The sequence below is a fragment of the Cupressus sempervirens genome, chromosome 3, assembly GCF_028749045.1.
Source record: "Cupressus sempervirens isolate cs-2001-9-10 chromosome 3, ASM2874904v1, whole genome shotgun sequence".
In the NCBI taxonomy this organism is placed as follows: Eukaryota; Viridiplantae; Streptophyta; class Pinopsida; order Cupressales; family Cupressaceae; genus Cupressus; species Cupressus sempervirens.
The window spans coordinates 213,946,390-213,964,603 of record NC_143120.1 but is presented as its reverse complement, the minus strand read 5'-3'; the positions used below and the strand labels follow the sequence as shown (position 1 = coordinate 213,964,603).

At 33.4% G+C, this 18,214-nt stretch overlaps 1 protein-coding gene across 4 annotated transcripts in view; it reads left to right on the top strand.

Moving 5' to 3' along the window:
• Positions 1-18,214, top strand: part of LOC149565577 (2-dehydro-3-deoxyphosphooctonate aldolase) — a 257,795-nt gene that overhangs the window by 187,002 nt on the left and 52,579 nt on the right. For all 4 annotated transcript variants that reach the window (XM_089819099.1, XM_089819100.1, XM_089819097.1 and 1 more), the window contains one exon: positions 9,496-9,540. In XM_089819099.1, the coding sequence (XP_089675225.1) occupies positions 9,496-9,540 (45 nt within the window). The remainder of the gene's footprint in view (positions 1-9,495; positions 9,541-18,214) is intronic.

Here is an 18,214-nt window from a genome sequence, read left to right as displayed (position 1 = left end):
CTTCCTACAGTTGTCAAACTATAATTTTTGACTCATATACGACAAAGATTGAGGCAATGAACATTGCAAGCTCCACAAGTTCTAATGACATTTGGACACTAGAATTTGATGGTAGTTGTGCATCTACTTGTTCTGTTGTTGGCATTGTTCTTATTTCTCCAAAAGGATAAATACTCCCTTATTACGTTAAGTTGTAGTTTGACAACACTCATAACACAATATAATATGAAGCTTTGATTTTGGGCATTGGTGCATCTCAAAATAAATGAATCAAGACTTTGTATGCTCAAGGTGATGTTGAGCTTGTAGTATGTCAAGTTTGAAACCAATATCAAATAAGGAACAAGAGACTCAATACTATAGGAATGTGGTGTGGGACTACGTTGAGGGATTTGATGCCTTCAACATGTCCATGGTTTTAAGAGATTTCAATGACACAGCTGATTTTGTTTCTGCCTCATCTATGCTCTTAGTATCTCATGATAGTTTTAAGAAAGACAAGTATACCATCAAGTTGGTTTATTGTCCAAATGTTCCTAACAACTTAGATCATTGTTAATTTTTCAATGATGATCATCAACTTATCGATTTCTTGGAAACAAGAGAAAACTTCAATGAGTTGTATTTTGAAGGTAGCACTTCAACTCCTAGAGAGGTCATTTCATAAAATGATACTAACATGGGGGATGATATCATTCCACTCAAAGGAAATAAAGTTCCTCATGGTTCGGTTTCTTTAGAATAGCTATTTGACAAACATGACTGTTATGTCAAAAATCAGCAAGAAGTCGGATCAAATTCTTCTATGAAATTTGAGAAGCTTAATTTGGGATCAGATGTTGACCCAAGATTTGTGAATATTGGCAATGGTTATTCACTTGAAGAAAGAACTCAATTCATTGATCTCTTGCATGTATACATGGATGTCCTAGCATACTCATATGATGATCTAAAGGCTTTCCGTCCTAAGCTGTTACAATATGATATTCCTCTCAAGTCCGATGTGACTCCTTTCAGGCAAAAGCAACCACAATATAATCTAAAGGTTTCTGTCATCATTGTGTCTGAAATTTAGAAGATGTTATCTGCTAAAATAATCTTTCACATACAACATTCTACTTGGGTAGCTAACATCGTTCAGTACAACAAAAGAATGGCAAAATCTGCACGTTTGTGGATTTTTCCTAATCTAAATCAGGCATCTTTGAAGGATATTTATTCTTTCTCAATCATGGATCATGTGTTACAGACTGCGGTTGGATCTCAATTGTCATCCATCCTTGATGGCTTCTTCAACTACAATCAAATTGAGGTACGAGAAGATGAACGTTACAAAACCGCATTTATCATTCCATGGAGTACCTTTGCTTATAGAAGAATGCCATTTGGATTGATCAATGTAGGAGCCACTTTGTAGCAGGCAATGGATGTGGCTTCTTGAGATATCAAGGATGAATTCATTGTAGTTTTTCTAGATGATCTCGCCGTTTTCTCCAAACAAAGGCAAAACCATGTATATTACTTGCGTCAAATATTAGAGACGTGTCGTCAACACTGAATTGCCTGGACAACTTGTGTTGAAGGAAGGAATAACGATCAATCCTGAGAGGGTCAAGTCATAGATAGCTACTCTTTTGAGCACACAATGTCAACAGTTCTTGTGCAAAAGAATAGCGAAAGAATTGAATTGTCTATTGTGTTTATGAGTTTCCCATTCAAATCACATGAGATTAAGTACTCAATAATGGAGAAGAATGCCTTTGTAGTTGTAAAAGAGATAAAGTACTTCAAAGTCTACATCCTAATCTCTCATGTTATTGCTCTTGTCCTTGATATGACTGTCAAGTCAATTTTGACGCAGTAGGAGTCTAGAACAGAAAGAGGCAATTTGGTTGCCAAGATCCAAGAGTATGACAATGAGATCAAGTCTACAAAGTGGGTTGGAGGTTCAGCTTATGGCTGAAAATGATTCAAAGCACGAATTTCTTGAAGAGCTACCCAAAGTATTGTTTGTCAGCACAAATAATGAATGGTATTTCGATATTTCATACTTTCTCATATATGGAGAATGTCCAACACAACTATCTTACAAGAAAAGGAGAAGTTTGAATCTCAAAGCATCACACTTTGTTTTGTGGGACAATAGTCTTTATTAGTGTAGTATTGATGCCCTATTTCTTTGTTGTGTTGACAAGGCACAATAAATCCATTTATTGGGATCATCCCATGATGTTGCATGCAGTGGTCACTTCTCAGTGCCAATCATTGCTCATAAGTGTAATCATTGTCAATAGTTAATTGGAAAGCAAAAATTAGCAGCACTCCCATTGAAACTAGTTGGAATAGAGGAACCATTTCAACAATGGGGTCTTGATTTCATTGATACTGTTGGGTGGATATTGTGCAACCGATAGTTTTGGGTAAAATTCAGTCGCAAAATAGGATGACCAACCACAGCGTGTGAGACAGAGTCTCTCCTACCTTAAAGGGAAGGCTCCCCCTTCTCACAGTTCCTTGGATCAAATCAAGGTAAGCAAGAAGTTGAGAGATTTTGTAAAGGGTGTTACCAATATTCTTTCCTCTTAGCTTTTAGGAAAGAATCCACTTATCTGCAGAGCAAGTAATGGGCAAGATGAGACCTCAAACTACACTTCTATCTAAAGTTGTAAAAAGTGATACTGATAAACCAACACTAACTCAAAGGCTAGCTGAAAGTGTACTAGTTTGGCTCTAAGTGCTGTTTAACCTATTCTATAAGAATAACCTCTACCATTGGGGCACAAAGACTTCCAGAAATAGAGAATTCTAACTATTATTTCATGAATTTGAGATGGTAATACAAGCTACAGTCAAAGCTCTTAGTCTATGTATTGCCACAACCTCTCCTAGTCAAAGCTTCGGCTCCAATTGCTTCTTAAATCACTATGCTCTTTCATGTCTTTGATTCAAGTTGTCTCGAAGTCCCCTTTGTAGATTGGTACATTCCAGATTTTCTGATACTTTGAAAACCTTCTTGACGATGTCCGGATGTAAACTTAGAATAACTTTCAATCAACACCTTTAATTTTTCTTTTGAAGTAAAGTGCTTGGCGCATGGGAATGTGTGCAAATGACAACTTTTGACTTTAAAAGTGTGACCTTTAGTAAAAAATGAGTTCCTTGGATGTCATTACACGGAAATTGGATTACATGTAAATGCAACATGTAATGAGGAATGGAAAGTGAGATGACATGCGAATGTGAATGAAGGATGAGCTTTACATGTAAGCATGGATTACGGATGAGATTTGAAGCATGGAAAGATGTGAAAAATGAAAAAACATGTATTTGCTCGTGGAGGCATGAATGCATATGGAGAGATGGAAATGGAAAATGGAAGAGGGGAAATGAACTTTGTAGTCATCTTTGGTGAAAAGGTGAAGTCAATGTACATGGAAGATGAAAATGACATTTTTTGACTTTTCAAAAAGTGACTTCAAGTCAAAAATGGGTTTTGAAGATGCAATTACATGTAAAGCTTTTTCATGTAATTGTGTCATGCGAGTGGATGCAAAAAGTGAGATGAGTGAAAATGGAAGTGGAAAATGAGATTACATGCATGTGCGGATGGTGAATGAGATGGAAAACATGTAATCACATTTGTCAGATGAGATATGAAGTGTTGCGACATGGAAGATGGAAGTGGAATGTGATGATGTTTTCGCATTAAGTGAAACAAGAACAAGTTCTTGGGAAAGAACTTGTAACTTCTCCAAAGTGGAAAAAACCGCAAAGCAAGCACACAAAACACAAAAACTTCAAAAGAAAGACATGGCTTTGGTAAATGACTCAAACATGTCAATATGCAAAGCAATTCAACATACAATTTTGAATTTGGAGATCGGGGAAAAACCAAAAACATGAAAATGAACCATTTCTTCGTTTTTAAAGGAAAATGCACTTTCCATGGTATCAATTTTAACAAGTGGCAATCATCAAGCAATAATGTGCATAAAATCAGCAAGATAAGCACAAATTAAATAGCAAGAAAGAAAATATCCACTTACATGAAGATTAAGTGCCAAAAATGATGGAGAAAAATGCTCCAATATTGAAAACTTCTTCAACAACACTTTGAATCTTTCAAACTTTGCAAATTCAAAATGGAAAAGGCAACAAATAAGGCATTTTAAACGGTAGATGCCAAAATGTGCCCTATCTTTGCTCTAAATAAAAATGTTTTTGGTTGCAAATGCCATGGGACGCTTTTGGCCAAAAATGTGTTTCTCCAAGGCATGTAACAAAATTGTTTTGGCTATTAAACAACAAAACATGAGTCACAATGCAATGTAAAACACTTTAAAAGCCAAATCGATTCCTCCTTGAGCAAAAACATAAGCGAAAAATGATGTGTTAAATTTTCTTTTCCAAAAGCGTGCCCTTGGAAGGAGTTTGAAAAAACATTTTCTAGCAAGATAAATCGATTTTCATTGCTTGAAAACCCATGGCTAAGAAAAAATGACCCCAACAGAGAAGATTTCGTGAAAATCCATGAAGTAAATCTCCCACAATCTTCAAAATCAGGTTCATGGAGACTCTTTGCATCTATTCTTCAAAAAATGGGTTTCTTGAGGGCAAGAACATGAACTTTTAGTGCAAAACACACCTTTTAGTGTGTAATGCATATATTAAAAACATGCTAAGATGCAAAACACACCTTTTAGGAGGCATTGCATGTTTTAAAAATCCCTCCACAGTGCAAAACACACCTTTTGGAAGGCATTGCATGTTTTTAAATATGCATTTAGCTTGAAAACTCACCTTTTTAGGTTGATTGCATATTTTAAGTGAAAGCTCACATATTAGATGCAACAACATATTCAAGTTATAAAACTCACTTTTTTTAATGTCAATGCACATTTCAAGTGAGTTATATGCAATGCCATAAAAAAGGTCCACTTTTGATGACTTAAATATGCAAAGACATGGAAAAGGTCCACTAATGATGGATTTATGTTTCTAAGTTGAAAATTCTGTGCAATGACATGGAAAAGGTCCACTTTTGATGACTTTAAGTGATTTAATAAGCACATGTCAATTTAAATTCATTAAAATATTACTTATGTGGGACAAATTATATTTACATATCATATTAATAATATAACATGTAAATACCATTTTAAAAGTAATATTTACTAGATCATTTGATTTAAATGCTAAAAATTAAATTGAACTATATCGTTAATATAGTTAAGTGAAAAATCAAAAAATAAACTCAACTTAAAATTATAACATAGTGTACTATAGTTACTTTAAATGAAAATTTGAACAATAAAATAACTTAAAATCATAGCATAAAGTGATTTTAAGTTATATTTTTCAAAATTTGAATGTCAAATTAGAAATATAACATGATATTTTTAATTTGTGTTGTTTCCTCAAAAATGTCTACTTTTTGGGCACTAAAATTGTCAAATTTCTTGACTGACAACTCCAATTAAGCTCTAGGTTAAATCAAATCGAAGGGGAAACTGAAAGCCATGATTTGAGCAAGAACAAAGGACTAAAAAACAACAAACACACATTCAAAAGCAAAGAAAAGGATGATGAAGGCCTAAAATATCGAGCATAGGCTTGACAGACAGGAAAACGAAAAAGACTTGACGAAAGCCTTCAGTAAAACAATGTGATATACGAATTGGAGTTGATTGGTTGATCAACATTAAACAATTGGATATCAAATTTAATTTAGAGAAATGTGAAACTAGCTTGAAAAAGTTTTGAGTTGTTACCAACATTTTGTGGTGACAAAATGCAGGACAACAAATACCGTGAATCAAACATCTAGTAAATGGCATAAATACAATGAATTATTTCACTGAGTGGGTTGTGTTAATTCCTGTGAAGAATGCAACTTCATTTGTGTTGTGTTTATTCTTGAAGGAGAATATTATTTCTCGCTTTGTATTACCCAATAAGATCATCTCATACAATGCCTCAGTGTTCTCATCATCAGAGATCACATAATTTTGCTTTGAGTATGATATCATCTTGTCTCATACGTTTGACTATTACCCACAAGGAAATGGACAGGCTGAGTCAAGTACTAAGAATTTAGTCATAATCATTTGCAAACACATGTATGATATTCAGAGGACCAGACATAAGGCATTATTCAATGCTTTATGGGCAAATAGAATCACACCAAAAAGAGCAATTAGCACATCGCCTTTTCAACTTCTTTGTGGTTGGAATACAAAAATTCCCATTACTTTGGAGGTTCTTGCTCTTAAGTTAGCAAAGGCTATTGAAGATTAAACTTTCCAAAGTTCCTTGGACAAAACAACTATGTTTCTTCATCAATTAGAAGAACAACGAACACAAGTTGTGGATAGGGTTATCACACATAAGAGTTGGTTATATGAAGGATATAATAGTGTTATTAAAAGCTATCTTGTTGACAAATATCAAAGTCCCATATTATATTAAAAAAAAGAAGGACATATCTTTGAGACCAATCAAATTGTGAATAATTCTATAAGAATTCTTGAAGTAAGCATATATTGGGTGGATAGGGAGTGTGCATATGGGGAGGAGTAAATCGGTCATGTTGGGGCAAGAAAATCCCAATATGGATAAAGATCTAAAGCAGTCCCAAGTTGAGCATGTCCAACCTCGAGAAGCAGTAAATCTACTTAAACATGTTCTTAATGGATAGAGAGTATGCACAGGGTGAGAAGTAAATTGGTTGCGTTGAGGCAATAGATTCCCAATATGGATAAAGATCTGAGGGAGCCCCAAGCTGAGCGTGTCCAAACTTGAGAAGCAGTAAATCTACCATCCAAATCAAAATTAAACATGTTCCTAGTGGGTAGGGAGTGTGCACAAGGGGAGTAAATCGGTCGCATTGGGGCAAGAGAATCCCAGTATGGATAAAAATCTGAGGGAACCCCAAGCTGAGTGTGTCCAAACTCGAGCAACAGTAAATCTACCATCCATTATGGAATTGTACACCCTATTATGGTAATGGCTATAGCAAAGTTGTCAAAAATATGCATCTTTAATAACTTTTGATTTCAAGATAGGAGAAAGGAGCACGACATTCATGATCAAAGTGGTAAAACATTTCCTTACCTTTTCTTATTTCAAATTATAAGCAAGATTCTAACATGCATACTATGTGTCTACATCGTGTCTTCATGCATTAATACGTTTGCTTCGTGACTTCATACATTCGTGTGTCTACCTCGTGTTTGCATCGTGTCTTCATGCATTAATGTGTCTACTTTGTGTCTTCATTCATATGTTCTTATACATGCTATTATATACTAACATGTTTACCTTGCAAGTTTTTTAACACATATGCAAGGAAATACTTTGAGTTATAAATTGCTTGAGGACAAGCAAACTCGAGAGGGGCAGACTGTTATGGCCCCCACTTAGAACCCTAATTATGGTGTTCTCCACCTAAGAGAGATAGATGGATGATATAAAATAATCTCATTTAAATACATTACTATTAACTATTGATATAATGATAAATGAATATAATATAAGGTTATATATTACCATAATATAACGTAATCTATATATATATATATATATATATATATCAACATATTGATATAATAATGATATTATATTAATATAATAATAAATATAATATAAAATAGTAATACATCAAATACTATGATTGAAATGTATAGTTATTAAATGATAAAGAATAAATAATATTTATGATAATTAATAATCAAATAAGGAATAACAATTATGAAAATCTTAATAATAATAATATATTAACCATATAAATTATAATTATAATAAGGGCGTTAGAAGAGATACATCCTTTCAAACATGACAGATATATAAGGATGCCATTTTTAAGGGAATAATAATCATCACTCACGAAAATTTATCTTATAAAACATGAATAGAGAATTGGATCATTACAAAGAAAGCCAAGCGCAAGAGAGTTTCAAGTTGGTGATTGTGTCCTACTTTGGGATAGAAGGTGAGAACCAAAAGGGATGCATGGTATGTTTGATTCACTTTGGCACGGTCCTTTCACAATTCATCAAGTGGCGTGGGAAAATAGCTTCGTGTTGGCATACCCTGATCGAACTCCATTAGCACTTCCATACAGTGCACAACTTTTGAAGCATTATTTTGAATAAGCTCTAGATATATTCCCATATAAAACTACTGAAAACCCTTTAGGGAAATAACTCTTCAATGGCATATTTAGTCTATTAACAAATGTTTATTTATTCATGAATTGAAAACAAAATATTAATTTAATTTATTACTATTATAAGCTATACTAAATAAAATATGTAATAACACAACACTACTCATAGTTCAACCTAGCCATTTGGAACATCTCTAGCCAAGATTGAGACCAACCATATTTATCTCCCACTTCTTAGCTTTGACAGTGACAAAAAATAAGACCATTCTTAAAAGGGGGATCTCTTCAGTTTGAAATTTTGATCCTGTACAAAAAGTTTTTTTGATTAAGTAATGAACATAAGTAAGGAGATTTTATTGTATATGATAGTATGAGTTTGATGTTTAACTTGTCATTTTATGGCATCAACAATGGAAGCTTCTGATTATCATACCTACTCCCTTGACTATTATATTTACAGACTGTTTACTGTGAAACAAATATCTCCACTTAGTTCCCCATGTTTATATCTTTAATAATACTGGAAAAGACTAATTCTCTATGTTATGCTCCATAACTGATGCAGAATGTGTTCATTTTTATGTCAATGAGTACAGCTCATTGTCTTTATACCACGTTGTTAAATTTTGTTTGACATTGTTTACCACCTACCAAATCTCATTATTTCATTCGTTGAAATTTCACTACATACATTTTGTGCTTATAGATGAAGCTTTGCATGATAGTTATGTTTTCTCTGAAAGGTTTTCCAAGTTAAACATATTAATCTGAGAATTAGTAAATATGTATTCTTTAAGATGACCAATATGAAAGACTAATTTTTATCAATGAGAAGATGCACCGTAGGCACAAGTTTAGTAACTTAAGCTTGCAAAGTGACCTGTTTTTCATAGAACAATTTCACATCTTGTAGTTTAAATTCTTGGAACTCCTGTTTATAACTTGCTCTTATTTTAGGATACATTTAGCTTTCTATTATTTAACTTCCCTCTTTGATTGATAGTTATACAAATTGACCACCTTATTTCTTGTGGGTTCTAGAAAGAAATATGGTCATAGATTAACATGTACTTGGCAAGTAGGTTTTTAATGGTCCATCCCTGTGGATGTTAATTTGCTTATTTTAACTTTATTGCAGTACTATTTAATTATATTGTTCTCTCTGATGTTTTGAAGATTGCAATCTAATATGCTTTGTATACTAAGATATTTGCGAGTAAAAGAGATTATCTTACTCTAGCTGAATTTTTTAGTTCTTTCTTTGAAATCATTAATGGTGAAAGTCTAATTGCCTCCTGAATTTAATGCATGGGATACTGGTGATGCAGGTAGCAGATGTCACACATGCACTACAACAACCGGCTGGTAGAAAGGTTTATATTGCAATAACATAAATTTTTCTTGTCATTTGTTAATAGAAGCTAATGCTACTAAAAAGTTAATAAATGAGTAATATAAACATGCTTTGTAGTCTTTTTCTCTTTTATATTATCCAGTCACTTTGTCTCCATATATGAGGCATGCTGTGTTGGCATGCTGAATTCAAAGCATTAATTTGTATTGAAAGAGATGCAAAATATACCCCACCAACCAATTATTGTTTGGTGATTTGGTGCAATTATGTTCATATCCACATTTAACATTTCTTATGGTTCACTGGCATATATGGATATGTCAAACAAAATACCTGAATCCACAAAATTCACAACTTGCAAAATCGTGTGATTATTGAGGATACATGATTTCACTATGTCTATTGCATAGCAAGGAGGGCATTTAGGGAATATTATAATTGTCCTTAACACCTCTCTTAATGATAACTCCATGACACTTCAAATTTTTTATACCCTTTTATTAGCTTCCCTATTGCAAATCATGTGGTCTTCTCTATAGCAATCTGATTATTTGTCCACATTTTGTTTCCTTGTTGAAAATTATATGTTGTGCATAAAGTTTGTTTTGATTAGTTGACACTTTTGTCATCTTCTCTAAAACTGCAAGAACTTAAATCCTGCTTGTTTTTTTTTTATGACCATATGCTTGACATTTGGTGCATTATTATTTAAACATTCTTTGATAGACATATCGTTTGTGATTCTTGGTTGGCATCTTTAAATTTAAAACAATACAATTTTTTATGATGATTGATCTCTCCACTATATATGCACTTATTTGTTGAGCAATTAATAAGACCAACATTATATATTATGATGATTAATCCTTCTTCAATATTGTAAAGAACCTCAACCAGTTCTACCTTCAATTCAAGTGGTTTGATATTTTGTCAAGCACGTATCATGCAAGCTTTGATACCATTGTAAGAACCCTGCTTGCTCACACTATAAGAATGCTAGAGAATGTTTTGTTTTTTTTTGAACTTTTTTCTTTCTTTGTTTTAATATATTGAGGTTTGTACAATATATATGCTTTTTGCAAATTTTCAAAACAAATAGAAATTCTTGGAGTACAAATAAAATCCAAATTACTTATGAATGCAAGCGTAATATTTTAATTGGAATCCTAATGAAAGCAATGGCACTGCCCCCTATTTTAAGCAGTTGGTAGATTGTTAGTGAGGCTAGTCCATCATTGTGATCCTCATGGTCTATAAGGATGTTCAGAGGGTCCATGGTGATCAACTTACTATTTTGAGCAAGTTGGTAATGTCGGTTTTCATTTCTGGGAGACACCTGGGCACTATATTCAGTCGGTGATGATATTGGCACTCTCAACGGTATATATTGAGTTTAAGTTTTATAAATTGCTCCTAGGTGCTTGGTGGGGGTATTTATCATTAATTCACATGAAATATAATCCTAAGTCTTGAAAGCAATGCTTTTAAATGAAATGTGTGTTAGGTTGAATGCTAAGTATATGTTAAGGGAGAGATTGTTAGCATGTTTGGGAGAGATGATTGAGTGGTTGACACTTGGATTAGTTGCTTATGTGTGGCATTCATGACTTGGTTTGTCATTGATGTCAACATATATCCATAGGAGTTTATGGTAGACAGTGTTGCAGTACATTGCAGAGACAAAGTTGTTCATCACAGATAAAGTATGCGGAACTAAGCTTTGCGGGCTTGGATCTATGATCAAAGATAAGTTTGGATATCACATCTGTGTTTGCGGAAAGATTGGTTAAGTATTGGATGAGTTATTGTTGGATTAGTCAAGACTGATCATAGACTAGTGAGCAGGAAACATGTTACTTTTAAATCAATTGTATCTTAAGAGGAATAGAATTTGGTTAAATGACCTTGGGTTATGTTTGAAGACATGCTCGTGATGATATGTTTTGAGTTAGCAGATTTTGGAATTCACTTTGTGAAGGTTGTTGAAGGATAGCCTGTGGTTTTATTACTTGGAAGCCGACTTTTTTTAGTATTCCTCTGGGAAGTGTAAATTGTGATGTAATGTGTAATGTAAGACCTTAACAAGGTCTTATATTATTCATTGTTCATCTGGGAAGCCTCAAGGCCGACTCAATTAGTTATTAGGACAAGGTATAAAGGAAAAAAGTTTTCTTTGTTGTTAAAGAGTGATTGTAAATCATATTGTGTTGCATTATTTGATGCGATCAGTAGATGTGAATTCGATTAGAGAAGAATAGAGGATGGTGTTGAGATTTGATTGAGAACTTAAAAGGAATTGTATTGGCAAAGAAGTTGTTTTGCCAATTCATTATTGAAATATGTTATCTTAGAGAATTGTTTCTTAAGACAATTCTGAAGCAATCTGGACAGTGGGTTTAGTTGACTTCCTATCAGCTCCTAACAAGATTGGCACAACTCCTAACAGGGTGAGAATCCTCTAACAAGGATTCAAAGTCTCCTAAGAAGGACTACATATACTGATTGTATGTAGTGGCTCCTAATAGAGTCACATCCTTTCATAAGGAATTTTTTATACTAGTACATCATCTTCTGGGCATCATACCCACTAGGGTTTTCGCTTTGATCAAGGGTTTTCCTAGGTAAGATATTTGGTGTCATTGTGTATGTTGTTTATCTTGTAGTTGTTGTCTATCTTGATTGTTAAAGTTGGCTTTCATAAGGTTGATAAAATTTTGAATAAGCATACAATTGATTCAGCCCCCCACCCGAGTTGTGTTGGTGGACTTTACTTTCTAACAATAGGTATCAGAGCATCAGGTCCTTGAAGAGAAAGTTTAACATCTAAGGAGATTTGTCACTAAATTTAGGAAAGAAAATCCGAAATTTGATGTAGAGAACTATGACAATTGAAAGGAGAAGATGAGGACACATTCGCTATGCATGGGAATTGATTACTGGATGATGACAAGGGAAAACAAGACTGTGGTAGAAGAAGATAAACTTGCAAGCAACACTTCAAAACAAAGGGAGCTTTTCATGTTCAACATGTATGTCAGCGAATCATTGATATCAACTCTTCCTGAATAAGTATTTACATCTTGCTTATGGTATTTGGGCTAGATTACAAGTACTTTATGAAGGTGACATTTATGCAAAGAAATCTAAGTTTGCAGAATTGGAAATATATGTTTGATAGGGCTAGAATGCAAGAAGATGAGTCTATAAGGTCATATTTTCAGAGTGTATCATAGAGTATTGCAGAAATTAAAAGTTGTGAAGGAATTGTTACAAAGGATGAGGTAGTATGGAATATCTTGAAATCATTGCCACCTACTTATGAAAACAAGGTAATTGTTGTTGAAGAAATTACTGTTACACCTAATTTTAACAAGGAAACTTTGTTTGGAAAGTTGCAAGCATTTGAATAGAGATTGAAGCAGAAATAAGGACTAGTTAGAATAAAGATTGCTTTTACAATTAGTGTGTAGAAAGACAAAGCTACATTAACTAGAAGTGCAAGCACAAGTGGAAACTATATGAGAGAATGGTCAGACAAGCAAGGGGAAGACAAGAAGATAGATGAAGGCCTTGCATTACTCATCAAAAGGGAACCTAGAGGTAAGAAAGCTTTTCTTGTTGGACTTGTAAAGAATTTGGCTATTTTTCATATCATTGTCCTAAATGAGAAAATAAGGTGAAGCCTAGAAAGCCTTACAAGCCATAGATTACAAAAGATTGCTTCTTTGTTGCTGAAGATGATGAAATTATATTTCATTCTATAAAAGAAGAACATCCTATAAAAGAAGTAAAAGAAGAGAAGGCATTAGTATCACATGTAGAAAAGAAAAATTCAAATTGGATTATAGATAGTAGATACTCACATCATATGACTCGTGACATGAACGAATTTGTTGAATTCAATAATTGTGCTGGTGGAGTAGTCAGAGTTGGAAATAATGCACCATGTCCTATTAAAGGAAAAGGATCTATTACATTTATGGAAAAACTAACACAAAAGATGTCCATATTGTTGATGGATTCAAACATAACTTGTTGATTGTTGGATAACTTGTTGATAAGGGATATCTTTTGTAATTCATTGAAAAGAGATGCACAATCAAAGATAAGGATGGTAAATTGATTGGACCAGGTACAAGGACAAGAGGTAATGCATTTCAACTGAATTATACTAAGATGACATGTTTGGTTGCCAAAGTAGATGACAGTTGGTTATGGCATAAGAGATTTTGTCACATAAACTTTGATAACATTGTGAAGATTAGTACTACAAATGCAGTAAGAGATCTGCCTAAGATTATTAAACCTTCAGCCATGTTTTTCAAGGAATGTGTGATGGCTAAGTAGAGATAACTCTTTTCCAAGAAAGGTATTCAGTACATGAAACAAATCAGAGATTGTGCACACAGATTTATGTGGTCTTACAAGAACAAGAGCATTCTATGATGAAAGGTATTGCATTCTTTTCATTGATGAGTTTACAAGGATGACGTGGGTAGCATTTCTTAGAGAGAAATCTAAAACTTTTGAGAAATTCAAGTTATTCAAGATTAAAGTAGAGAATGAATTAGGCTTGAAGATAAAATGTTTGAGATCAGATAGAGGAGGAGAATATATATCAAATGAATTCAGTGTCTTTTGTAAAGAGAATGGGATTAAGAGACAACATTCAGCACCTAAGACACTGCAACAGAATGGTATAACAGAAAGAATGAACAGGTCTTTAAATAAGGCAGCTAGAGCTATGATGCTTGAAGGAAATGTATCACACATCTATTGGAGAGAAGCAGTATATACCATGAACATAGTATAGATCGGGCAAGGTACTAGTAAGACAACCCTATGAACTTTGGTTTGGGCATGCACCTACTGTGAAATACTTTACAATCTTTAGAGGTGTTATCAAAAGAGAAGATGATATAGTAAAATTTTATCCTAGAAGTGATGAAGGCATATTTTTTGGATATTCGTTGAAAAGCATTGCATATAGATGTTTTACTCAGAGATTGAGAACTATAATAGAAGGCGCAAATGTCAAAGTGGATGAGAAACTCAAAATACAAGAAATGATACTTGATTATGATTCAAATAATGAAGCACTACTAGTCAAAAGCCTAACAACCAGTATGAACAAAAACTTTTCTATGAAACTAATAATGATTTGCAGATTGAAGAACAAAGAGATGAACCTGAACCTGAGATCAAAATAGAGCAAAGAATACTTGAACAAAGAACACCTATGTATCAAGGAATCACCTTGAGAAGTAAATTATTGGAAGCACAAACAAAGGAGTCTTGACAAGAAACCAGGTAAGAGATGACATTAGTTTGATATCAAAGTAGAATCTAAGACAACTTATGAAGCATGTAAGGATGAATATTGGATAAAAACTATGAGAGAAGAACTTGATTAGATTGAGAAGAATAAGACATGAGAATCAGTCCCTAGACCTAAAGACAGGAATGTTATTGACACAAAGTGGGTATTTAGGAACGAGATAAATTAACAAGGAGAAGTGGTTAGGAAAAAGGCAAGACTGGTATGTAATGATTACTCATAACAAGAAGGAACTGATTGTCAAGAAACCTTTGCCCCTATTGCTAGACTTGAACCAGTAAGAATGTTTTTGACATATGTAGTCAACAAGAATTTCAAGGTATAACAAATGGATGTTAACATTTCTAAATGGAGAACTTGAAGAAGGGGTTTACATTGAATAACCTTATGGCTTTCCATTAACAGAAGAAAAAGACATGGTTTGCAGATTGAGAAAGGCTTTGTATGGATTTAAGCAAGTGTCTAGAACTTGGTATGTGAGACTGGATAGACACTCACAAAGTTTGGGATTCAAGAAAGGCAGTGGAGGTAGTAAAATGTACTTAAGAGAAAATTCAGATGGATTACTGATTATTGAAGAGTTTGTTGATGACATAATCTTTGGGAAAAATGATGAGGCTAGTGAGAAATATTCAGAGGAAATGAAAAACGAATTTGAGATGAGCATGATGGCATTTTCATATTTTAGACAAAGTATCTCATGGATCTATTGATAAGGTTTGGATTGGAAAATCGTAAACTAGTTGGAACGCCCATGGTTATTGGATGCAAATTATCAAGCAAAGATGAATCTCCTAGTGCATTACAAACAAGGTACATATCCATGATAGGAGAATTACAATATTTGACAAATACAAGACCAGGTACTATTAATGCAATTGATATTAGGGCTAGATTCCAAGCTGCTCTTAAAGAGACACAGTAAAAAGGATATTCAGATACTTGAAAGGTACCTTAAATTATGGCTTATGGTATGACAGATCAGATTATTTCACTCTATGTGCATATATTGATATGGATTGGACAGGAAATATAGATAACAGAAAGAGCACTAGTGGTGGAGCATTTTTCTTGGGAGGAAGATTGGTTTCTTGGCTAAGAAAGAAACAAGATTGTATATCACAATCCTTAGTAGAAAGAGAGTATGTAGTAGCAACAAACAATTTTAACCAAATCATTTAGATGAAGCAGATGTTGAAGGATATAGGCATTGAATTTTCAGAACTTATCATTATTTGCTATGATAACTCAAGTACAATTAGTATGTCAAAGAATCTTGTGCTGCATTTAAAGACTAATTACACTGCTATTAAGTATTACTTTTTGAGAGAAAAGGTAGTAGAGAAGGAAATCCGGCTTGAGTACATTAGCACAAATGAATAGATAATGGACATTATCAAAAATCCTTTGGCTAAGGATTATTTTACCGTAGAGGTATGCTTGGGGTCATTCCCCAAACTTCTTCAGAGTAATTGATGCAAGATTGCATCAGTCTAGTACTATTCAAAGCATTTTTCATACACCTGGACTGGATACTTGGTGATGCTCCTATGAGGGAGTTGTCACTCTTTGAGAAAATTTATTAAGAACTCTTGGGTAATGATTAATATAACAGTGTCTATTGGCACTAGACATATTGTTCTTTTCAGATTGTATTGGAGATGATTGAACTTCGTGAATTGACATAATGACCTTTGTCATAGATGTCAAAGGGGGGGAGTAATAGATGAAAAGCCTTTTCAAAAGTAGATTGTTGTACGATGAGAGTAATACTTGAACAATTCATTTATTGATGTTTGTACGTGGGTAAGTAGCATCTTAGGGGGAGAATATTGTGTGTTGAAGATATTCAAAAAATTATTTAGCAGCATGAATGCTAAGTATATGTTAAGGGAGAGACTGTGAGTATGTTTGGGAGAGATGATTGAGTGGCAGATACTTTGGTTGCTTATTCATTGCATTCATGACTTGGTTTATTATTGATGTCAACTTATATGCATAGGAGTTTATGGTAGACAGTGTTGCAGTACATCACAAATACAAAGTTGTTCAATGCAGATAGATTATGCAGAATTGATTTCTGTGGGCTTAGATTTATGATAAGGGATGTCTTTGGATATCACTTCTATGTTCGCGGAAAATTTGGTTAAGTATTGGACGAATTACAGTTGGATTAGTGTGTTGGTTCCCAAAACCACAAATTGGAAATCCAAGAGCTTTGCCAATTCTCCAATAAGATTCCGGAATCAGTTGGTCAACAAATGGGAATACTTCTTGATTCCATTACACTTCAGGGTTCGCTACACCTAGGTAGGTAAACCTTCACTCCAAACCTGATCACATGATCCGAAGGTTTTCTATAGCAAATTTAAGCTTTGCGAGTTCTCCGATTGGCAGGGTCGTCAAATTTGATTAAAATGAAATTGAATGTTGAGTGCTTAAAATGAGTGAATGTTTTGTATATGGTTCTTAACAATTGGTTTGATGCTTGTAAGAAGGTAGATATAGATTTTATGACTTAAAATATAAATCCAATAATAATATTTCAATGATTCAAAAGTCCAGTGCCTTTTCTTATTCTGGCAACAGAGTCAACTACAATGAAGATTTTCACGTATAATTTTATAAAGTTCTATGCACTTATACTGTCAACAATTTAATGATCAAGATGCGACAGATCAAATATATATGCAATCTTAAATTAGTCCAGATTGAGTTTTAACTCATATGGTAGGGAGACAAGCTAGACACAAATACAGAAACAATTTGATATTTCAATACATCTATGATGATCACATTTAAGGTTCTAAATGATTGTATCGACATATCTGACATTTAAATTGTTTACAGAATTTAATGATGATTATAAAGGAAAAATCAACTGTAGTTCAAATCTCCATGCCTTTTAAATAAACAAAAAGAAAAAAGTTTTTATTTATCTTAAAATATAACAAATAAATTTACATTAGAAATCATCTTTTCACTTCCTATTCCTCCATACAAATAGATATCTAAATATTTTTTCTCATCGAATGTGTCTTGTTTTTTGTTTTTTTGGCAACTAATATATCTTCCTTTTATATCTTTCTCCTTCTTAGCAAATGATGCAAACGCTATGTCTTTTGATATAGAGAAGCACCCTTATCAAATTCGTGCATGTTCATTCTAATTAGTTTCTTTTAATCACACCTTTTTCTTACAAACTTAGATTATTATGATAACTTGAATGGGTTAACTTTCATTTGCTGAAATAGTTATATTGCCCCTTCGTATTTTTCCTCATACTTTAATGGGCTTTTAGAGGTTGATTAATATTTGATGAACACTAACGGCATAGACCGTGGAACACCTACTT